The 24207-nt window shown below is 42.3% G+C and overlaps 1 protein-coding gene and 1 long non-coding RNA gene across 3 annotated transcripts; one reads left to right on the forward strand and one right to left on the reverse strand.

The window, feature by feature from the left end:
* The first annotated feature begins 554 nt into the window (after positions 1 to 554).
* Positions 555 to 20767, forward strand: LOC126992361 (uncharacterized). 2 transcript variants are annotated; one of them, XR_007746497.1, is made up of 6 exons: positions 555 to 713; positions 1364 to 1552; positions 2120 to 2282; positions 2792 to 2937; positions 19270 to 19529; positions 20629 to 20767. It is a non-coding gene; the product is annotated as an uncharacterized LOC126992361 (long non-coding RNA). The 2 variants fall into 2 exon arrangements; XR_007746498.1 differs by lacking the exons at positions 19270 to 19529; positions 20629 to 20767 and adding an exon at positions 9468 to 10474.
* LOC126992359 (uncharacterized) lies at positions 2956 to 18770 on the reverse strand. The gene is made up of 2 exons (XM_050851066.1): positions 17743 to 18770; positions 2956 to 8637 (listed from the first exon to the last, which is right to left on the reverse strand). Exon 2 carries the CDS (start codon positions 5862 to 5864, stop codon positions 4155 to 4157), a length of 1710 nt encoding a protein of 569 aa, XP_050707023.1. The 5' UTR covers positions 5865 to 8637; positions 17743 to 18770; the 3' UTR covers positions 2956 to 4154.
* Positions 20768 to 24207: the final 3440 nt, after the last annotated feature.

The raw sequence follows: 24207 nt of genomic DNA on the forward strand, positions 1-24207 counted from the left end.
GATTCCTACATTATTATATCCTCCTGCGCTAATGTTGCCAACTTGACATGTTTTTTACTAGGTAAAAAATCAGCCTCCTCTAGTCTTTACTAACTTGGCTGGCAATGTATCATAATAGCAACCAAGGTTTGCAACCAAACTGTAACAGAATAGAAGTAGATATTCTTCTGTATGGTAATAATATAATATTCTGTCATGAAAATGACAACTTCAGGCAACTCTATCTGTCCTAAACCTGCTCCTGTACCAACTACAAACAAGTACTGAACAAGTATGTATCTGGATCCTTGACTGTGCTCAGACTTACAGGCCTAAACTTAAACTTAAAGTAACCTATGGAAACTTTTGAATCACTCACCAGGATATATATATATATATATATATATATATATATATATATATATATATATATATATATATATATATATATATATATATATATATATATATATATTTATATATATATATGTATAAAATGCATGATAGGGGAACTTTGAAGTTTTGGTGTGCCAAAATCACACTTTTTCCCACACACTTGTCCCCATCAGGTTTGGCGTGAGTCCCCCTATAGCCTGGTGGCCTCCAACACCCTGCTGGTGGCCCGGCCGTCCTGGCCCTCCCTGGCCAGCCATCCACCACCACCTTCACCCGGCAGCCGTCCACCACCACCTTCACCCGGCAGCCGCTGCAGCGGAACAATGGGAGGATCACAGGTGAGCTGATGGGTTACCAGGATGGCATCTTCAAATTATAAAAATAAAAAAGAGTCAGTGTGCCAAACCACAGTGATGTACTAGACTACATAGTTAAGGGAACACACCTTCACTGACGTGGAAAAGACCTGGATATATAGTAAATAAACAGTGACTTAGGTCATGGTGGTGGGCAGCGTGGGCCAGGCAGGAAGCAAGAACCATACATCTTGTCAGCCACTATAAATACAATTTGCCTGAGCCACTACCGGGCTGGGGTCATCCAAGAGGCCCCTCCAAAGAGCCTACTGGAGCTATGGGCAGCACTTAACCCAGTAGCTGCAGGGATCATGTTTCTGAAAGGCCACTCTAAGCACTGCCTTGGGCCGACCATCAGGACCCACCGGGAAGAAGCCTACCGGCGCAATAAGCCGTGACGTAAAAAAAAGAGAGAGAGAGAGAGAGAGAGAGAGAAAATCATCACTCAGGCAAACCATTTTATAATATATATCAATGCATTTGTGATCAGTTTATGCATCATCTATTTTGGGGGGCTTATATCATAGCAAAAATTAGGCCCGTCGCTGCTTCACGGTAAAGCCACAAATTTTGCCTGTCACTGGTACACGGTTAAAAAAAGATTATTGAGAGAGTAATTTTGTTTGTTCCAGGCTACGTGATATTCCTCACCACGGACCAAACCGTCAGTGATTGGGTGACGGGGGAAGTGACGGGGGACTGGCTCACCCTTACCGTCCATGGACTGACGCCTTCAAGGAAGTATTTGCACAAGATGCACTCTCACAATGTCAAAGGTTTTGGTCCATTCTCCTCCGTGGAAAGCTTCACGACTCTTCCAGGTAAGGAAGTGTTAGTCTTAGGGAGCCGTCATTGCTGTGGTGCATCAGTCACTGTTCTCCCAGTTATGCACATGTTGTGTCCCACCACACTGTCCCTCATCATGGAGCACTCCCTCCCTGAGGCTGACTTGAGGCCCATTACCTGCATGCTGTGTGTTGTGGTGCATCAGTCACTGTTCTCCCAGTTATGCACATGTTGTGTCCCACCACACTGTCCCTCATCATGGAGCACTCCCTCCCTGAGGCTGACCTGAGGCCCATTACCTGCATGCTCTGTGAATGCCACCTCTGGCTCTGTGGGCATGTGGGTAAACCCTGCTTTCCAGGTTGTTTATGTAAGACACAATCCTTAGTAAAGAGTGTGCCCAGAAAGTTGGGTTAGAGCAGGTTGATGGATCCTGCTGGGAGGTACATGGTATGGGGAAGGTGCCTGCATGGGGACCTGCACAGAGGAACCCCCAAGAATGGTGTCATAGTTTGGGTGAGGCAGGCTGGCAGAGGCCCCATTGATTGACTGATTGATTAAGCCAATGTTAAAAATATTATACATCTGCTCCTGTGTTCCAGCTGTTGACAAGAGCATCGGTGAGCCCCCAGGCTGGTGTGTGGAGCGAGAGGCCTGATTGTGCTGGTGATCGCTGGCGTGGCAGGAGCCATGACCAGCTGGGGGCCTTCTTGGCCACCACACTGTACTGCCGCGGGTCAAGGCGGAGCCCAGGCCAAGCATTGTGTAAGGTGGCAGGACAGTTTCTTGTTGGTGTGTTTCATCCCATGACTCATTTCAGCAATCCTTTACACTGACTGCAGGAACTTTTTATTCACTTTGTAATATGGAGAACAAGGCTGCAGGGCATAGTCCACAAAGACTTAAGTTTGCCAAGATTAGAGGAAGAAAAAGAAAGGTAAACTTGTTCTTAGGAAATGTTCAAGATGGACTTTCATTTTGTGCTATACATAGTTGCAGGGTAACAAGTGACCTCTGTTTGTGATATCTGTGTCTCTTGGTGGAGCAGCTAACACGTGTTTCTAACTTGTGATTGCTTGCAGTGTGCTGGCTGGGAGCTATTTCTTTAAATGAATTCAAATATGCTTTGTTGAACTCAAACCTCATGCCTTTAACATCCATCCTGTTTTGAAGATTTCATGTGCCCTTCCATCTCCCTCTGGACAGCCCTGCGAGGTACAGCAGCAGCACTCAGTAGTGTTTAGCAGCTAGTAAGATGCATCACTTCCTTGCAGTCTTGGCGGCAGCTGCAGTGAGAGCAACAAGCCTGGCGTCCAGCCTCCAGACCTGTGGATCCATCACGGCCACTTGGAGCTGAAGAACTTTGACAAGGGTGAGCACAGCAACTCCCCCAACCACGCCTCCATCATCCAGCACACAGGTGGGTGTCTTTGTCAGTCACTGAACAGTGTGCAGCTCATGGGAGTCCTGTCATTTGTGTGGTATTTTTTGTAATATTTGGTTGCTGGTGTTTTGTTGCCAGTCACTGCTGCATTGTAGTGTGCCAGTGACGCCACACACAACCTTACACAACCCACAGACACTCCAGTATGAGAGTCATCACACATTACAGAGTTTCCATCTATCTCTATCCAGACACTCCCTCCTTGCCTGCTCAAAGTTTCTCAAAGATCTTTCCCCCCTCTCCCTAACGTACTCTTGCACCCTATCCCTCCATTTCACTGGAGGTCGTCCTCTAGCATTCCCTCCCTCTATCTCACTCACATACACCCTTCTGGTCATCTTACTCTCCTCCATTTGCTCCATGTGGCCAAACCACTTTAAAGTCTGTCGCTTCACTTCTTCCACCACTCCACGCTTCTTCCCTTCACCCCTGTGACACATTCCAAAACGCTCGTACACACTTTCATTACTCATTCCATCCATTCTACTCACACCACAAGCACTCTTCAAATAACTCATTTCCAATGCCTGCACTCTAGACCTCTGACTTTCATTCCAGGCCCTCGTTTCACTTGCATATGTGAGGGTTGGTACTATTATTGTATTTCTCAAATCCCTCTTTACCTCCATGCTCACACTTCTGCCATTCATGATTTGTCTCAAAGACCCTACCACCCTTCTTCCTTGCAATGCCCTTTCTCTTTGTTGGAATTATCAACACCGTGGCTAAGATCTGGAGGTGAACGGAGGGAAAGGGCTGGTGGCGGCTTGGTCTCGCTCTTCTTGCTGAGTCGTGTTTATTTTCAACAACAGGAACTTGTACAGACAAACTCGAGAAAGGCAAATATATACCTATCTCAGTTCAACTAAGAATACAAAACTTGATTTACAGAAACTAGATGAAATTAATTATAATAAAGGAAAATAATGGACTCAGCAATTTCAGCTTAAACTTCTGGATTTATAAAAATATGTGGAGGAGTAATTAAAGAAACTGTACTTTCATGGGAAACTTAAATAACTTCTTCACTAACTTCAACATTCTCCCCACCATAGGAGTCTAGCACTCCTATTACATATGACAACTGTATTCCTGAGTATAAAGCATCAACCTTAAATTATTCATACATATCACTTACGAAATACAATTCACAGCCTCAGAAACTAGTCCGTCAACTTGAACTTCAACTGAAGTTACAAGTCAAGTTTTCTAGGAACTTTAACAGACCTACCAGAGCGAGTACGAGTTTCAGCAGCTGTCTCAGGAAGTGGACTAGAATCTGAGGACTCCTGGACAGCTGCATCAACTTCAGGTAAATCTTGGACAGTCTCATTAACATCAGTATACTCATGGCTAGATACTTCCAAGTTATGTAGCTTCTGAACTGCCCTATTTAGTACTCCTCTGGAAGTCTTCACATTTACACTTCTGAGAACACCATCCTGACCAGCGAAAATATCCACAACCAAACCCAGGGGCCATTGTAGCCTTGGAATGTTGTCCTCCTTCACCAGGACTAAGTCACCTTTTTTAATACTGCATTTTGAAGTGAAACCCTTAACAACTGGGGACAAATTGGAAATATAATCTGAGCTCCATCTCTTCCAAAATTTGTCTAAATTCTGGTTTCTCAAATGTTCTCTATTCCTCAGATCTTGAGGGGAAATACAGGAAGGTTTAGGGTCGAACTCAGAGTGAGTACTAGCATTTCTGCCAATGAGGAAATGTGAGGGAGATAAAGGCAGAGAACTATTAGGTTCATCCCCAACACAAGTGAGAGGTCTTGAGTTTACACATGCTTCTATTTCATGTAGTACAGTCTCTAGTTCACTTCTGGATATATACTTAACACTTAAAGTTTTCCTCATGGCAGACTTCACAGTTCTTATCAAACGTTCCCACCATCCTCCCCACCATGGAGAACGGGGGACTATAAACTTCCAGTGTGGAGATATGTGACCATAAACCTTCTGTATTTGCCCACTGCAAGCAACAAAAGTTTTGGCATTATCTGAGTACATCACTGAAGGTAGCCCTCTCCGTGCAATGAATGTGCGTAGGGCAAGCATGCAATCCTCAACACTCATAGAGTCAGTGAGCTCTAAATGTATAGCTCTGACAACAGCACAGGTGAACAGTAAAATGTAAAATTTCTTAGAAGGGAAATCAGAGCAAAATAGAGGACCAGCAAAATCCAGGCCAGTCACTGTGAATGGTGGAGCAGCTTTAACTCTCAGTTCTGGTAGTGGGGCTACTGGCTGGCTACAAGCTCTGGAGTCATGTCTCTGGCATCTTACACATTCCTTGGTCACAGTCTTAGCAATTCTTCTAATTCCTATAATCCAGAAACTTTCTCTCAAGGTAGATACAATGGTAGAAACACCTGCATGTTTGAGAAAAAGATGCTGAAACTTGACCAGTAGCTTTGCTAGGTGACATTTTGGAATTATTATTGGATGTTTACAGTCAAAGCTCAATTCAGCATTTTCCAGTCTACCTCTGATTCTCAATAAACCTTTATCATCTAGAAAGGGATCTAGATTAATCAACTTTGACCCCTTAGGAAGAGGCTTGTCACTTAGCAGAGCCTTAATCTCATGAGGAAACATATCTCTCTGTACATGATAAAACATCTTTACCTTAGCATCATCCAACTCCTTGGCTGAAAGTGGACCAGAAATCTTATTATCAGGTGTTATACAATTATGTGTATACCTCAACACCCAAGCAACAACACGCTGAGCTTTACTAAAGTCACCCCACCTCTCAAACTCAAACACAGGTGGAGTAGGGTGTACAGTTACACATGCTAGAGCCTCAGTAGTCTTGTACTCCTCATTTGTACAAATTGATTCTGTTTCCTTTATACTAAGAGGTTCAGCTAGCCAAGATGGTCCACACATCCACAATTTACTTGACACAATCTGATCACCTAAGACACCTCTAGAAACTAAATCAGCTGGATTCTCATGTCCAGGGCAGTGATGCCAAGAACTTGGTGGAGTTAAGCTTTGAATTTCTGTGACTCTGCAACAAACATTTTCCACTTCACAGGGTCACCCTTGATCCAAGCTAGAGTTATCTGTGAGTCAGTCCAGCAAAATACCTTGGCATTCATGTTTAGATGGAGGGCATGCTTCACAAAACTTACTAATCTAGCACACAATAAAGCCCCCATCAGCTCCAATCTGGGCAGAGTTATGGTCTTAATAGGTGCCACTCTAGACTTTGAAGTGACTAATGCAACCCTGTAGGCACCATCTGGTAAGCAGGTACGGATATATACACAGGCACCGTAACCTTTCTGTGAAGCATCTCCAAAGGCATGAAGCTCTACATCAGTAAGGCTATTCCACTTAAGAAAAGGAAAATAACATCTGTCCATCTTCCAATCGCTGAGAGATGCTGCACTCAGGACCCATCTTTCAAATTTATGCTTCACATCCTGAGGCAATTTATCATCCCACTGAAGACTCAGCCTCCAAATATCTTGAAAAAGTATTTTGCCAAACATCACAAAGGGATTGATAAGACCTAGAGGGTCAAAGATCTTGGCAATCAAGCTCAGCATGCTTCTTTTGGTATATGTCAACTCAGTCTGGGTGTTCAATTCTAATCCTTCAAAAGAAAACTCATCAGAAGTGTTACACCACTGTAGGCCTAACACTTTAGTACCTTCTTCTCCATGTACTTGATCAACTTTATCCTGAAACATGGAAGTTACTAATTTACTGTTTGAAACCCACTTAGTCAGAGGCATGCCAGCATGTGCCAAAACCTCACAAGCCTCTAAATTTGCAGGCAGCTTCCTCCACACTGTCAGCACCACTCAGCCAGTTATCTACATACATATCCTCTTTCAGTTCTTGTATTACTTCAGTACTTGGATACTTCTCTAAATGATGCTTTATTGTGGCATTCAATAAAAATGGGCTGGCAGTGTTTCCAAAGGGAACCCGCAGGAATCTCATGTACTTAATCTCATCCTCATTTCTCAACATGAAACGGTGTACATCTCTGTCTCGTCTTTTCACACACAACTGTAGAAAGGCCTTGGTAACATCAGCAGTAAGAGCAATAGGCCATCTTCTAAACCTGATCATCACTTCTACTAAATCTGGGTTGAGTGAAGGACCCTTCAAGAGACAATCATTCAGTGAAATTCCATTATACCCACTGGCTGAGGCATCAAAGACAGGTCTCACCTTGGTACTGTTACTAGTTTCTTTAACCACCGGACAGTGAGGCATATAAAAAGTAGGATTCTCACAGACTATCTCATTACTAGGAATTTCCTCAACAATACCTTCTTGCACATAGTCCTCAAAAACCTTGTAATATGCAGTTTTCAACTCAACATCTTTATCTAGTTTGGCATGTAACTTATCTAGTCTCTTCATAGCAAGTTTCTCATTGTTGAGTAGGGCACTTTTCAAGGAGTCACTTTTCCAAGGTAATGACACTTCATATCTGCCTTTAGCATATGAAACATTCTGTGAAAACTCTAGCAAGGCAGCATCTGACTCAAGCTTATGATCTGATTCCTTGGACTGTATCCCTATAGTCTTAAGTCCCAAAACTTGCTTACATCATATTCAGACACTTTAGAAATACATAACATCTGTGGAGAGGTTGCTGGTACCTTAGAACTAGTGTCAGCATTCCAGCCCCTGACAATACCCAGCCAAACAATGATCTTTGGGTCAATACGCCCCCCACTTGCACAGACTCATTAGACATTATGTATTTCCAGTAAGCATCCTGACCCACTAGTATATCTATATCCATATAGGAATCACTCTGATAGTCATCTGCAAGAGGCACAGGAAATTTGCATAGTATACCTACAGGCACAGTGGTTCTCACTAAGGGTTGGCATATCACTGGAATCTCTACAGCTGTTAACTTGTGTGGTGCATCACTGCAATCAAGAACCTTCAGATCAAACAGGATGCACTGCTTTATATTAGAGGAATTATTACCCCCAAATACTGAATAAGAAATGGGTTTGCTGGAGTTCCATGTGGGTTTGCATTTCTTAACAAGTCTACTACTGACATATGTCCTACTGGAGCCACTATCAAACAACAACTTGGCCCTATGAAGAACACCATTTGCTCCTGCAACTCTCACCTGAGCAGTTTGCAGTATAGTACATGTCTCCTTATTAACTGATATATTAGACAAGGAAATTCCAGCAAAATTAGTATTTTAGACCCTTCTTTTCTTGTATTAAATCAACTCTTTTATCACTCATTAATTACTCCATAAATGATCTCACCGTCTCGTATCCCTGGTAGCGTGATCCGGCTTAAGTTGTTATTGGAGACTGGTGTTCGGGGATAAACAAGGGAAAAAGTAAATATACATTTATTTAAAATTAAATGAAAGTAATTGCCTTACGCAATATTCTATGCTCAGACGATCATAACACTGGCATATTCAGCAATGGATGCAACATATGACAAACGACATGTCTTAAACATAATACTACAATATGTGCTCAGTTGTTGCCAATAATAATAACACTCGTCGTTCCACAAGCAGTGGTTTGTATCTCTGCTTACATCACAATCATTATGTACTCTCTTCACAAAATCCTAATAACACATTCCTGTAGTATAATCTACTACAAGTCATGGAAACACATTATTTTACCACACCCAGTGGTTTTACCTTTGCTTTACATCGTAAACAAATAATCACAATCCTGTCCCACTCACAATCCTACTTCACATCTCCTACATTATAATCTCCAGGACAATACAGTCGGTTTCCCTTAGATTCTCGAATTTCTACTCACGATTAAGATCACAACAGCCATCCTCGGCTGAGTGAGTAGCAGGTCTGCTTGAGGCGAGAACCAAGCTCGGTCTACTCATACCACTGAGTTCTAGGCCACATTTTTCTTTGCTTTAGGCGGACTTACATCCTTGACACGCCCTTAATTTTCTACATAACCAATGGCCAATACTTCCTGTCACACCCATCTGCTCGCTCATTATGTTGTATTGTTTTACTTCTCCTGCTATTCGTGAGTCAGTCTTAAGACACTCCCTCAGTGATTTTTCTGTTAAATTATTGGCTCATAACATGTCGCCACGACTGACGTCACGGGTCAGAGTCTTTTTCAATGGTTGTTCACACTTTCTGACCACGCCCACTGGGCATCTGTTTTCTGTATCTGAGTCTGGGTATCTGTTTTCCTTTACCCTCGTTGTTTCCCCTCTTTGGTATTTGAGATGCTTACACTTATATATATGTCACCCTTTTTGTTAGTGTTTGTCCTGTCAGATGTTTACACAGTTGTATACCTGCCTTTCCTCTCTGGGTATCTGTTTTCCTTTACCCTCGTTGTTTCCCCTCTTTTGTACTTGAGATGTTTACACTTATATATATGTCACCCTTTTTGTTAGTGTTTGTCCTGTCAGATGTTTACACAGTTGTATATCTCACTCCTCTGTTTCCTCGTCTTCTGGGTCCTGACATACTTCCCCTTCCGGAAGATCTCGCCCCTGAGATCTCACAGGTGTTGGTGGAGAAGATACGCCTTGCAATGTCTGCAGTTGGTTCGAGTCTGGAATTAGGCGGCGTCGTGCGTAGCGTAGGACATAGGAATACCCCACGGCAGACGTCACCAGCAGAAGAACCAGGATCACGACAATGGCGAAGACAATCCACCAATGGATTGCGGGTTGAAAGGGCTGATCCGGCTCGACCACATAATTTAGGGGCTGCAAGCCAGCTGTTAGCTCCTGTAGGGGGATGGACTCAGCACTGCGAAGAGAACCTTGCCGAAGCATCAATATCCCATTATCCGTCAGGCTGACAGTATGTCTGTTTACAGGATGGGTAGGGCATGTGAGTGTCAGAGTGATGGGGGAGGCAAGTGAACAGGTCCAGTAGCCAGGACCTTTTATAAACATAGGGGGAAATGTTTTCAAGATCATTGTGTGGCAGAGGTTGATCACTGACTCATGTTTCAAGAAAGCAGCCGATTCACAAGAGGCTGCGTCACTAGCCTCATAGACGGGGCCTGTGGGAGGACAAACTAACATATGGTTATTCTTGTTACAGTGTTTTATACTAGAAAGCATAAAATATATTTTCCTATTCTCACTGAAGGCAATACATCTTGAATCAACACTATACATAAGAAAGTAAGTGCTATTCTGCACAGAAAATGGAAGGGAGTCGATTCGAAAGACATCAAAGGTGTCAATCGGATCTCCTCGCAAAGGTTTGGTGAAATAGAAATTACGAGAATCGTGCAAAGCCGTTGTCCTGGAGGACAGTTATTACATCCCTATATAGAGCTAAAAAATCAAGAACTGCAAGGCACAAAAGACCTGGAGGCCGAGCCTAGGCTTCCTTTAATGTACTGAACAACTGTTTGTTTCACATAATGGTTGGAGTTATGTATGTTTGCAGGGGAGCCTGCAGACTCAAATATAAATCTTGTATACCTGGTCTTATGTGTCTCAATGCTAAGTCAAAATATAACAATTCTTGTTGGAGCTTTTTTCTCTTCCTAATGCCATAGTCTATACTAAAATGGCGCACAACTTGGTTCAATACATCTACAGCTGAATATAGCCTGTTAAAGGCAGATTGCATGGCATGCATATTACTTAATGATGTTGAGTTTTCCATAATAAACATTTAACTATATAACATCTTTCTCAGTTAATGACTCTAGTCCTCTATTTTTCCATGAATAGCATCAACTTGAGCCTGGGTCGCGGTACCAAATAGGTTATTAGACAAGGATCCTCAAAAAAATTATTTCCCGTTTTTTTTTCTTTTTTCTATAATTCATAGAAGCATGCAGCTTGTTTTGAATAGTAGTCATCACATAGCCTAAAACTTTTCTTAGATGATGCAACAATGAACTGAAGTCTTTTTCAAAATTAAAGAGTGTGTATTTTTTTGCTTTTACAGCTGGATACTCAGGTGACATTTGAATAACATTTCAAGTAACGAAGCAGTTAAAATCTGTGCTTTATATAATGCAGCTAAAACATTTTCTGTGAGGCTAAATGGTACTATAGTCTCTGTCTGTGAGGACTATAATATAGATAGTATGTTGGTGTGAAACTTTGGCCAGCACGTGTTGGGGACTCCTGTTGTGTCATTGAGTCGTACACCGAAAGAGTCAAATCAATCTGTGGTTTATTTCGTCATATTTCCGCTCAATTATTGCATTTTCATCCTTATGCATTATTCCTGTTCTATATCGTAGTAGTTTTGACATTACATTAGGCAACTCTTGTACTGTCGAAGAGCGAAGGCTTTATCTATGCCGAGGTGGCTCTGAAAGTTTGGGAGTAACCTGAGAAGGTAGGGCCTGTGCATCAGCTGTTTATTGCTGTTGTAGAACGAACATTATTTAATGTGTCATGAGTAGCAGTCACCTCTCCGCTACGAGTCATTATTTTCGGTAGAAGTTTTCTCAGCGATTTCAGGGTTGAGCAATGCAAAGAATAGATCAGTGTCTGTCTCTGGATTTAAAGGGTATGCTCGCCTAATCGTTGGACATTGCTGCACGTCGATGCAATCTTCATGAAGGACTTTTACTCTATCTGTGGGGACCGTTGAAACCTTACTAGTCCTGAGGTTTATAATTTTTACCATTATATCACTGATCTTCTCTGTTACCCTGTAGGGTCCATCAAAAATAAGTTACAACTTTTTATTTACTTTTTTCTGTGGTCTCGTTTGAGGAACACTGTCTCCAACGTTGATAGTTTTGATTTTGAAGCTTTGTATTTCTTTTCTATTTCTTCTCTACCTTTTTCAATGTAAACCTGGCATCTATCATAAACTTTATTTGCAATTGCAGCCATTTCCTTTTCATAGGAGTCAATATCATAAACTTTCCTTGCAATTACAACCATTTCCTCTTTACAGGAGTAAATATCATAAACTTTCCTTGCAATTACAACCATTTCCTCTTTACAGGAGTAAATATCATAAACTTTCCTTGCAATTGCAGCCATTTCCTCTTTACAGGAGTCAATATCATAAATTTTCCTTGCAATTACAACCATTTCCTCTTTACAGGAGTCAATATCATAAATTTTCCTTGCAATTACAACCATTTCCTCTTTACAGGAGTCAATATCATAAACTTTCCTTGCATTTCCTCTTTATAGGAGTAAATATCATAAACTTTCCTTGCTGAATTTTTTTAACATTTCTTTATAGGAGGTAAAGGATCTCTAAAATTCTCTCTTTCTCTCTCTTTCCTCGATAAATATCATACCAGGGCTGCTGAGGGTACAGGAGGATCTCTAAAAATTCTCTCTGTCTCTCTTGATAAAATGGGGACTCCTTTTATGGTGCGATAATATGGCCATTATAGGCCAGATGTCTATAAGTAGCATTATATCCCAAACGGACACATTTCCTAGAACATTCTCCTCAAAATGTTAACAACAGTATAATTTGCGCGCTTTATTATTCCATTCCCATTTGTATGGTAAGCCGTTATTCGCGTGTCGCACAGGTAGCTTCTAATTTATCTCCTGCATCACGGAATTAACGAACTCTGAACCTTGATCTGTAACAACTGTCTGAGGAACACCGTGTACACAAACAACATCCACGTACAACGCCCTTGCCATTTCACGGGCTTCCTTACTCCGTAAGGGTACTATAATCAAATACCTTTTAAAAACATCAACTATGGGCATTACGTATCGAACCCCATTGTCCGATACACCCATGGGACCCACAAGGTCCATGTGTATTCTTCCAAAAGGAGCGGTGACGTCTGGATATTGCCGCCAAGGAGCAGGGTGCAAGTTCCCAACTCACTTTTAAAACGACTACCATGACGCACTTCCTTACATAATTTTCTACATCCCTTTTCATTCCAGGCCAGAAAGCGAACTTTCTACACCGACATAACGTAACTTTGGTTCCTCCGTGCCCTGCAGTGGCGACGAATGAGCCAGAGTTATCGCCTTGGAAATACTTGGGGGGTAGAATCACCACCTTAGTGGCTTCTCCGTACGGACTCACTAAAACACATCATTTATTTCCACCTGTAACTCTGACAGGGGCGGCATCTCACATTATGCCCATCTTCAACACAATATACATAACATCCACCTGTACCTCTAACAGGGGCGGCATCTCACATTATGCCCATCTTCAACACAATATAACATAATTTCCACCTGTACCTCTAACAGGGGCGGCATCTCACATTATGCCTTTTTTCTCTGAGTCTTTGCTCAATTTTCATTCATGGGGCTTCCTTCTTTTAGCATACTTATATGCTGGCTGCTCATCAAGCAGCTCACTAATCTCCTGAATACTCCAGTCAAGTGTGTGGCCAATACACTCACTATTCAGGTCCATACATATCATATATTTTATTTTCTCATTTTTCGGCGCCTGTTTCTTTTTCTGCACTAGTGCAATACCTTGCCCCTCATTATCCACGTGTTCCACGGTTTTTGTTGTTCCCCATCCACAAACATTATCGCGCGTGTCCTTCTAATTCAATCTCAGTGTCCTGTGAGCCTTCATCCTTGAAAAAAAAAAAATCTGCTACTATATTTTCCTTGCCAGGCAAATGATTGATTGTGAAACCATACTCACTCATGAGAGTCTGCCATCTAGCTATCCTGCCGTTGGGACTAGCTACCTGTAACAACCATACTAAAGGTCTGTGATCCGTGTGGATCTCAACAGGGTAACCCAGTATTAATGGGCGGTTTACGTGTAACCCATAAATTACAGTTAAAGCCTCTCGTTCAACTATACTGTACCGCTGTTCTGCCGCGTTCAATTTCCTACTAAAAAAGATACAGGTCTTAGTTCATCATCATTATCCTGTTATTGCAATACTCCACCAGTATTGTAGTAGGATGCGTAGAGTGACTGTACCAAGCATTCTATCCTTAAGGGTTGAGAACGCAATTTTTGTTTCATCCGTCCATATGAGTGGAGTTTTGATTATTTATTTATTTTATTTTATTTATTTATTTATTTATTTTTTTTTTTTGTACCTTTCTTCTCTTTGTAAATCTTTAGAAAAGGAGCAACAATTTGTGAATAATTTGCAATAAATTTGCGATAATAATTAGTCAATCCAAGAAATGACTGTAAATCATGAACAGTTTGGGGGGCCGGGACGTTTTGTATGGCCTCCAGCTTGCTAGACTGAGGTCTTATTCCCTCTGAGCGGATGGCATGGCCCAGGTAATCTACTTTGTCCTTAAAAAAGTTACACTTCTCCATCTTAAGAGTCAGTTTGGCTTCCTTTAAGCGATCCAGAATTTGTTCTAAGTTATCTGCGTGATTAGAAAATATATCGCCCAGGATAATTATGTCATCAAGGTACACCTGAACCTTGTTGCTTAATAGTCCTGTAAGGACAGTGTTTATTATTTTCTTGAAGCAGGACGGGGCTGTTTTAAGGCCAAAGGGGAGGGAAGTAAATTCCCAATGTCCTGCTGGAGAAGAAAATGCCGTCTTCTCTCTGCTGATTTCATCTTGGGGGATTTGATGGTAACCCTGTTTCATGTCTAGGCATGAAAAAAAACTTACTATCTCCCAATTGATTGAGTATGGTAGTTATATTAGGGAGTGGGTACCGGTCGTCCCGTAGTGTTTTATTGAGTGCCCGGAAGTCCAGACAAAGTCGTAGTACTCCATCTTTTTGGGGCACTGTGATAAGTGGGGCATTATAGGGTGATCGCGAAGGGCGAATCACACCCTGTTGCTGGAGCGATATAAGTTGTTTATTTACTCTGTCATGATAACTGATAGGAATGTTATATGGACGCCTGTACACTACTTCATCAGTGTTTTGCTTGATGGTGCTTGAAAAAATAGGGCGTTACTGTTAACCCCTTCAATACAAGCAGAAACAACACCTCCATGCCCATATCATATTTTTTTTTTACAGAGAAGAATAGTCCAATGACCATGACGCACATACAGCGTCTCTAGGATATGGTTCGAGAGATGAAATGACTCATATACTGCGTCATGGTACTGAAGAGGTTAATGGTTCTTGTTCTGTGGAAAACACTGTTATATATTTATCTATTAAGGACTTTAAAACCTGATTCTCTCTCTTCACTTGGGAATTTAGCGTCAACAATTTGATAGAGGCTTTTCTTCCTTACTTCAAGCTCTGCGGGCTTCAAGTCTGTTTTAGCTGTGTCAGCGGTCTGTACACTAGATACTTGTGGCAGATCAGCGTATAGCTCATGAGTGACAGGCTTCACAAATCCTAACGTTGTATTATCATCTATCTTTACACTCACTTTCAATATTCAAATACGGCACAGTGACATAAGATCTTTGATTGTCAGATGAAGGGGCTAACTTAACTATCCCTGAGCACAAGACTCTAGCCTGAGGAGTACTAACACAAGGCTCAAATAAAGCTTCACTTGCCTGTAGTTGCGTCACTAGCGTTATGTAACCTGCAACAGATGCATGCAGTTGCAAAGGTTCCGCTGCTTGGCAACGTACGGCCTTATTTTCAGTGAGACCTTCTTCATTTCCATCTACATTTAGCTAAGATCCTTCACCTCTAGATATAAGACATATTTTTCCTGGCATAATTGTATGGTTTCGCCTTCTATTATCAGTTTTAAGCTTCGTTCTTTTTTTCCTCATTTAGTTGCAATGTTTTCAAAATAATCTCGTGCTACACGACAAATCAGTACTCAACATAATATGAGTCGGCAAATCTACATCGCGTGTTATCAATAAGTCTTGGAAACTACTTTTTCCTTCCATATTAACTTGTCTTTTACCGTCATTTTCAATATGGTATCTTTGCACAGAGACAATATTCACGGGTTTCGCTTCACAGTTATTTACTGCGAGCCCTAATTCTTTAATAAATTCATCCGTTAAAAACTCACACACGCTCCTGTTTCTAGGAGTGCTGCCACTTTTGCATATGTATTATCATGAGTAGTGCGATCTGCCTAACAAAGTTACTCTTGAGTTATGTTGATTATAGCCTTCTTGTCATTATTTTTAAGGTCACTCCCTTGTTCGTTATAGCCTTCTTTTCCTTATATTTATGTGAGGCGGTTACTCCCTTGTTCGTTATAGCCTTCTTTTCCTTATATTTATGTGAGGCGGTTACTCCCTTGTTCGTTATAGCCTTCATCTTATTATATTAAAGGTTACTCCCTTGTTCGTTATAGCCTTCATCTTATTATATTAAAGGTTACTCCCTTGTTCGTTATAGCCTTCATCTTATTATATTAAAGGTTACTCCCTTGTTCGTTATAGCCTTCATCTTATTATATTAAAGGTTACTCCCTGTTCGTTATAGCCTTCATCTTATTATATTAAAGGTTACTCCCTTGTTCGTTATAGCCTTCATCTTATTATATTAAAGGTTACTCCCTTGTTCGTTATAGCCTTCATCTTATTATATTAAAGGTTACTCCCTTGTTCGTTATAGCCTTCATCTTATTATATTAAAGGTTACTCCCTTGTTCGTTATAGCCTTCATCTTATTATATTAAAGGTTACTCCCTGTTTTGTTCTTTGCTCATTTTCCGTTTCTTCCACTGCAAGTGTGCATATTTATTTATTTATTTTCATTTATTTATTTAATGTTATTTGTAGTAGATAACTGAGGGGGGCACTACCCTGGCCTCCTCTTCCTCTGATTCTCTTACTTCACACATTTATCTTAATACTTCACACTATTGTCCATATGCTTCATTTTTTTTTTTTTTTCTTGACTTTTTATCCATACCTCACACTTTTCTTAGTATTTCACATTTTTTCTAGATCATACTCTACACTTCCTGCCTGGGGGACGCGGGTTAGGCCTTTATAAAGTCACTCTATGGCTGCATGCCCGCCGCGGCACACCACCACCCTGTGAGGCGTAGAGCCCCGTGCTCCCCTCCATCCTGGGGTAACAATCCTAAAACAAACAAACCTGAGAGGCAGGACGCTGCCGCTGCCTGTCACCTGACACCCTCTCACTGATGAATGGATCACGGCGCGGGTGGAGAGAGACTGCCCATCCCTCTCCACTCCGCCCGGGAAGGGACTCATGAATTCTCGGTTGAGTCGCGTGTGCTACCCATTGCACTACAGAACAACAGTGGTTGGCCAGAGTTTCCATTACCATATCGTCAAAGTCCATGTCCTCCGGAAGAACCATTAATTATATAATTAAATCGTCACTATTATTTCCGCCACTTAAAACGAGCAAAGCTTAGTAAAAATAAGAGGCGTTTTCTCGTCAGAGTAAATTAAACAAAAGCACTGTAAGCATATGTCCCTATTTATCCCTATACCGCTGCCGCCAGTTTTGGACCCTTCTTTTCTTGTATTAAATCAACTCTTTTATCACTCATTAATTACTCCATAAATGATCTCACCGTCTCGTATCCCTGGTAGCGTGATCCGGCTTAAGTTGTTATTGGAGACTGGTGTTCGGGGATAAACAAGGGAAAAAGAAAATATACATTTATTTAAAATTAAATGAAAGTAATTGCCTTACGCAATATTCTATGCTCAGACGATCATAACACTGGCATATTCAGCAATGGATGCAACATATGACAAACGACATGTCTTAAACATAATACTACAATATGTGCTCAGTTGTTGCCAATAATAATAACACTCGTCGTTCCACAAGCAGTGGTTTGTATATCTCTGCTTACATCACAATCATTATGTACTCTCTTCACAAAATCCTAATGACACATTCCTATAGTATAATCTACTACAAGTCACAGAAGCACCAAATACCACACCCAGTGGTTTTACCTTTGCTTTACATCGCAAACAAATAATCACAATCCTGTCCCACTCACAATCCTACTTCACATCTCCTACATTATAATCTCCAGGACAATACAGTCGGTTTCCCTTAGATTCTCGAATTTCTACTCACGATTAAGATCACAACAGCCATCCTCGGCTGAGTGAGTAGCAGGTCTGCTTGAGGCGAGAACCAAGCTCGGTCTACTCATACCACTGATTTCTAGGCCACATTTTTCTTTGCTTGAGGCGGACTTACATCCTTGACACGCCCTTAATTTTCTACATAACCAATGGCCAATACTTCCTGTCACACCCATCTGGTCGCTCATTATGTTGTATTGTTTTACTTCTCCTGCTATTCGTGAGTCAGTCTTAAGACACTCCCACAGTGATTTTTCTGTTAAATTATTGGCTCATAACATGTCGCCACGACTGACGTCACGGGTCAGAGTCTTTTTCAATGGTTGTTCACACTTTCTGACCACGCCCACTGGGTATCTGTTTTCTGTATCTGAGTCTGGGTATCTGTTTTCCTTTACCCTCGTTGTTTCCCCTCTTTTGTACTTGAGATGTTTACACTGTTATATATGTCACCCTTCTTGTTAGTGTTTGTCCTGTCAGATGTTTACACAGTTGTATATCTCTCATTCCTCTCTGGGTATCTGTTTTCCTTTATCCTTGTTGTTTCCCTCTTTGTTAGTGTTTGTCCTATGAGATGTTTACTCTGTACTGTTATGGCTATTCCTCTTGTTTGTTCGTTTTCTGGTTCCCGACACATCTCATACCTAAAGTAACACACCCTAGCCATTGCATTCCATAGTGAATAACTCCCTTCCTCTTCCTCACCCCCATTCCTCCCTTCATGCATCTCATACCTAAAGTAACACAGCCTAACCATTGCATTCCATAGTGAAGAACTTCCTTCCTCTTCCTCCTCCCTTATTCCTCCCTTCATGCATCTCATACCTAAAGTAACACAGCCTAACCATTGCATTCCATAGTGAAGAACTTCCTTCCTCTTCCTCCTCCCTTATTCCTCCCTTCATGCATCTCATACCTAAAGTAACACAGCCTAACCATTGCATTCCATATTAAAGAACTCCCTTCCTCTTCCTCCTCCCTTCATGCATCTCATACCTAAAGTAACACAGCCTAACCATTGCATTCCATATTAAAGAACTCCCTTCCTCTTCCTCCTCCCTTATTCCTCCCTTCATGCATCTCATACCTAAAGTAACACAGCCTAACCATTGCATTCCATAGTGAATAACTCCCTTCCTCTTCCTCACCCCCATTCCTCCCTTCATGCATCTCATTCCTAAAGTAACACAGCCTAACCATTGCATTCCATATTGCAGGACTCCCTTTCTCTTCCTCCTCCCTTATTCCTCCCTTCATGCATCTCATACCTAAAGTAACACACCCTAACCATTGCATTCCATATTAAAGGACTCCCTTCCTCTTCCTCCTCCCTTATTCCTCCCTTCATGCATCTCATACCTAAAGTAACAGCCTCACACACACTCCCAGGTTGCCGTGTGAGTCCTGATTGCTGTGGACATATGATGGCCCTTCTGTCTGGCCTGGCCGAGGGCCGCATAGTTCTGGCACTGGAGGGCGGCTTCAACCTCACCACCATCAGCTACTGCATGACGCTGTGTGCCAAGGCCTTGCTGGGGGATCCGCTGCCCCCCCTTGAGCCCCAGCTGGTGCCCAACAAGAGTGCCGTGCAGACCATCAATGACGTCATCCGTACCCACAGGCGCTACTGGCCGGCGCTCTGCTTCAAGGTGAGTAGGGGGGTCTTTAATCCGACCACTGCAATTGGCACGGATTTGGCCTTCACTGGTAACCTGGTAACATACAGCCCCAGGTCTTTCTCTGCCTCTGTGGTGATAGTGGAGTGTTTCCCATGTGGTATTGGTGTGCTGGATATCCCCTCCCAAGGTGCAGGACTTTACATTTTTCTTCAGTGAATTGTAGCAGACATTTTTTGTTCCATTGCTGTAGCTTGGTGAGGTCTTCTTGTAAGAAATCCACAGTCAAGGGGTTAAGGGGCAGGACTGGTGAAAGTTATCCCTCATGTCCTGCTGGTGTGTTCTGTGCCTGGTAGTGTTGTCAGTACATAATATAGAAAGCTGCCTCATTTCCAGAACTATATATTGGACATGTATTAGTTAGATCTCTCAAAACATTTCTTCAGTTCTCAGTGGCAATAGTTATTGTTGTTGTCAGACAGTAAGAAGTAAATCATGTTTTGCAGTCTTTTCTTGTGGTTTGAGTCCTTGTGGTGCCTGACCCTGGGCAAGGTTACTTTCTTTACTGCCCTCACACTGCTCCTTGCCTCCCTGGAGCAGAGTCAGGGAGAGGTTGTCTACATCTAGCATCAGTATAATAGCCTTGGTGATTAGTAGAAGGAGATAATAGAAGGAATAGAAGGTTTATTTTGATTTCTATTAGTTTTTTTTTCATAATATCTCTTCTTCCTTCTCCTCCTCCTCTCTCTCATTCTTCCTCCCTCTCTCTTCCTTTCTTCCTCCCTTTCCCTCTCCCTCTCCTCTCTTCCTTCATTACATTCTTCACCCATTCCTCCTCCTCCTCTCCTCTCCCCTCCAGGATTTATACCTCCTCCTCCAAATCGGTTCTCTTTCCTTCCCTCCCTCCTCTCCTCCTTCTCCCACTCTCTTTCTCTCCCTCCCACTCTCCCTTCTTTATCCACCTTTTCCCTTCTCTTTCTCTCCAACACTCTTTACTTCTCTTTCTCTTCTCTCTCCTCCCTCACTCTATCTCCCTTGGTCCACTCTGTTCTCTCTCTCTCCTTCCCTCCATGTCTCCCTCTTCCTCCTCCTCTTCTAGATTTGGATAGTAATATGTTTTAATGTATTGCAGAAAGAAGAAAAGAAGAGAAGGAAGAGGAGGAGAGGGTATATGTGTGTGTGTGTGTGTGTGTGTGTTATATGGACAGAATTCAAACTGATTTATTTCAACATATATTTTATTATTATTATTATTGACAGACAGACTTCCCTTCTTCCTTCCTTCTCTTCTTCACTTCCTCCTTCTTCTTCTTCTCTTTCATCTTCTTCATCTTTTGCTTCTTTTCTGTTGGGGTTCTGATAGGAAGAGAAATAATAAAAATAATGAGAAAGAATTAGCTCTAGAGAGAGAGAAAGAGGAGGGGGGGGGGGACCCATATATGTGTCTGTGGAGGCATGTGTCTGTGGGGGTCATCCTGTGGATCCTGAGAGAGAGAGAGAGAGAGAGAGAGAGAGAGAGAGAGAGAGAGAGAGAGAGAGAGAGAGAGAGAGAGAGAGAGCACAGCCTTCTGTCTCTTTCTCTTCCTTCTTATTCTTTCTGTCTTTCTACTACTACTACTACTACATTTCCTCAGTAGTTAGTCAGTGTGTGTGTGTCTCAATCTCAGAAGTGCCTCCATCTGTCCCTGTTCTGGCACTCTCGCTCTTCAATTTCTCTTCTTCTATCTCTTTAAATCTTCACTTCTATACCCATGCAGTCTTCTTCTACTCCTCCTCCTCCTCTTCCTTCTTCTTCTCACTTTCCCTGACAGCCCCTCCCTCAAGCCTTCCCTCTTCACAAACCCATTCTCATCACGTGTCCAAATCATATCGGCGCAGCACACTCCACTCCTTTTGCTGCCACACCCACACCAAACCACTCATACACGCTTCATTCTGCCTTGTCCTGACACACCACACACACCTCTTGTATAACGCCTTTCCACTGCACGTATTCCCCCTTGCTCTGCTGCGTGTCATGTACAGTACTTGGCTAAAGCTGTTTCTTGATCCCCTCTTGGCCTCCATGCTCACACTTCTTCCCTTTCTAACTCTGCCCTTCGCTGCTCTCTTCCTGACCTCACCTCCCTGTGGATCTGGCCGCCCTAAACTCATCTATATTCCTGCACTATTCACTTCTCTCCCTCCCACGTTCCCATTCATTACAGTTTATTTATCTCCTCATTCCCTCTCACTAGCACTCCATTTCTTGTTACAATTGTCACTTTTCTCCCCTATTTCTCTCCCATTTATCCTGGTGTGTGTGTGTGTGTGTGTGTGTGTGTGTGTGTGTGTGTGTGTGTACCTCCTGTAATAATAAAATAATGTAGGAATGCTCAATAAAAATAAATTACAAATATATATTACTATTATTATTACCATTGTTATTATCATTAACCCAAGAAGGAGGAAGAGGGATAGAGAGAAGGGAAAGGAAGGAAGAGGAGGAGGGAGGGAGAGGAAGGAGGCAAGGGAAAGGGAGGGGTAGAAGAGAAGAGAAGAAGGGAAGGGAGGTGAGGAAGGAAGAGAAGAAGAATGAAGGAAGGGAAGAAGATATGAGAAAGGAGGAGAGATGGAGGAGGAGGAGGAGGTCATAATCTATCTTCCTCTGCACCGTGAAGCTAAAAGAACACTTCTTATGACCCTCCCTGCCCTCCTTTTTGACCTTTGGGAACAGCTGATGTGCGGGGCAAATGCTTCCGACCTTAGGAGGGAGGTGAAAGGGAGGAGAAGAACTAGGGAGGAGGAGATAAAATGGAGAAGTGGAGGAAAAGGGGGAAAACCAGCGGCAAAAAGACATGAAATAATGACAAGAAATATCAAGGAAAGAGAAAAACAAAAGTAAAGAGGAAAATAACAGGTTAGGGAAATAAAACAAGGAAAGTAACAAATAAAAAAGTTAAGGAAAAAAAAACAGAAATAAAACAAGAATATTAAGAAAAGGAAATAAAGAAAAGGACACTGGCCGAATCACTCCCCCAGCCGCCCCTGAGGCCTTAACACACACACACACACACACACACACAGTAATTCCCTAAACAGACCCCACATTTACTGGGCCAATGCGACATGTTTTCAGCCCCCAAACAGCCCCTTCCAAGCCCTCTAGTGTGCCCAGACCTTCCTGTAGAGGCCAGGGCAGCTCAACAGATTAGCCCCAGCCCAGGGACGGGTTTTAATAACACTAACAGACGTATTTTGACAACAATGACAGTCACCAAGAACCTGTAGAGTGGACAGGAGGAGGAGAAAGGAGGGAAGGAAGGGAGAAGAGGAGGAGCAGAGAAAGAAAAATTGAAAGAGGAGGAGAAGGAAGAAATGATGATGAAAAGATGGAAGAAAAGAAAGAAAAGGAGAAAAAATGAATAAAAAAGAAATTATGTGCTATTTTTTACCTTTGTTCCTAAGTCTTCTTCCTCTTCTTTTTCTTCTTCTTCTTCATCTCATTCCATGGAAGAAGTTAAGTTGAATTAGTATTCGTATACTAAAAATAAGAAAACTGTGTGTCCCTGCCTCCCTGATACGTTCCCTGCCTTCTAGCACTATAGGTCTGCCGCCTCGTCCAGCCTCCCTGTTATATGTTTAAGGCCGAGATTTTTCTCTCTTTTCTACTACACCCGGTCCCACACGTCCTCTGCGTGTATTGAAACACACGAGACATTAATCAAGACAAGGAGAGGGTTTTGTCGGCTGCCCGGGATTGAACCCGTGACCAGCGTGACGGGAGAGCCACTGCCTTACCAGTCGGCCAAAGAGGTACCCCGCTCGCTCAGTGGGTAATGGGAGGCTTGCCCGTCAGGCCTAGTCGCTGCACTACATATGCATTAAAACAACACTGAAAACAATTACAATTATGAAGAAAAGAATGGAATTGACGGCATTCCCTCCTAACATCTTAATTCTCCCTTTCAATACCTCCCTCATGTATTCCCTCCCTCTCCACACTGTAACAGGCAAGTGACAAGGGCCAGGAGGAGGAGGAATTAGTGATAAGGGAAGGCATGCCTGACACCACAAAACCTCAAAACTGCCAACTCTCTGAATAAGCTGAAAAACTAAAATACTGGAGCCTACATTATTCCCTCACCTCCTCTCCATCTCCTGGTTCCTTCCGTCCAGGAGAGAGCAGCGGAGTTCCTTGAGCAGGCCCTTCCACTTGTAAACCTGGGACTTCTTGGACGTGAGGCATCTTGGACAGCTCTGTGGTGAGGTGCTCAGGCTGGGGAGGAGGAGAAATGTGTAGGGAATGTGTTGGGGGAGGGAGGGGAGAGGGGAAGGGAGGAGGGGAAGGAGGAGAGAAGAGAAGTTAGCAAGATTTTATTGTATATTAACCAGACATGGAGCAATTACTTATGTTATGTAATCGATTACGATTATGATTACTTCATATTTTCATGATTACGATTACAATTACAATAAAATTAAGTGTAATCAATTACGATTACGATTACATGATGTATTAATCGTGACTACAATCATGATCACAGGAAGGACTGAAAGGTGAACTTGCAAATTTCACACATGTACCATGCTGAATATTTAATTGGTTGAATTACTACAGATATTTAGAGCACACACTTGCTGTACGAGAAACTATTAACTAGACTTTGATAATGTAATCACAAAAGTAATCACGATTACAGGTGTACTTTTATAATGTATTCGATTATGA

The sequence above is a fragment of the Eriocheir sinensis genome, unplaced genomic scaffold (genome assembly GCF_024679095.1).
Source record: "Eriocheir sinensis breed Jianghai 21 unplaced genomic scaffold, ASM2467909v1 Scaffold45, whole genome shotgun sequence".
Classification (NCBI taxonomy): Eukaryota; Metazoa; Arthropoda; class Malacostraca; order Decapoda; family Varunidae; genus Eriocheir; species Eriocheir sinensis.

Excerpts from the sequence above, each read along its gene's own strand:
- LOC126992359 (XM_050851066.1), bottom strand. The coding sequence starts at position 5,864 with ATGTGTGGACCATCTTGGCTAGCTGAACCTCTTAGTATAAAGGAAACA.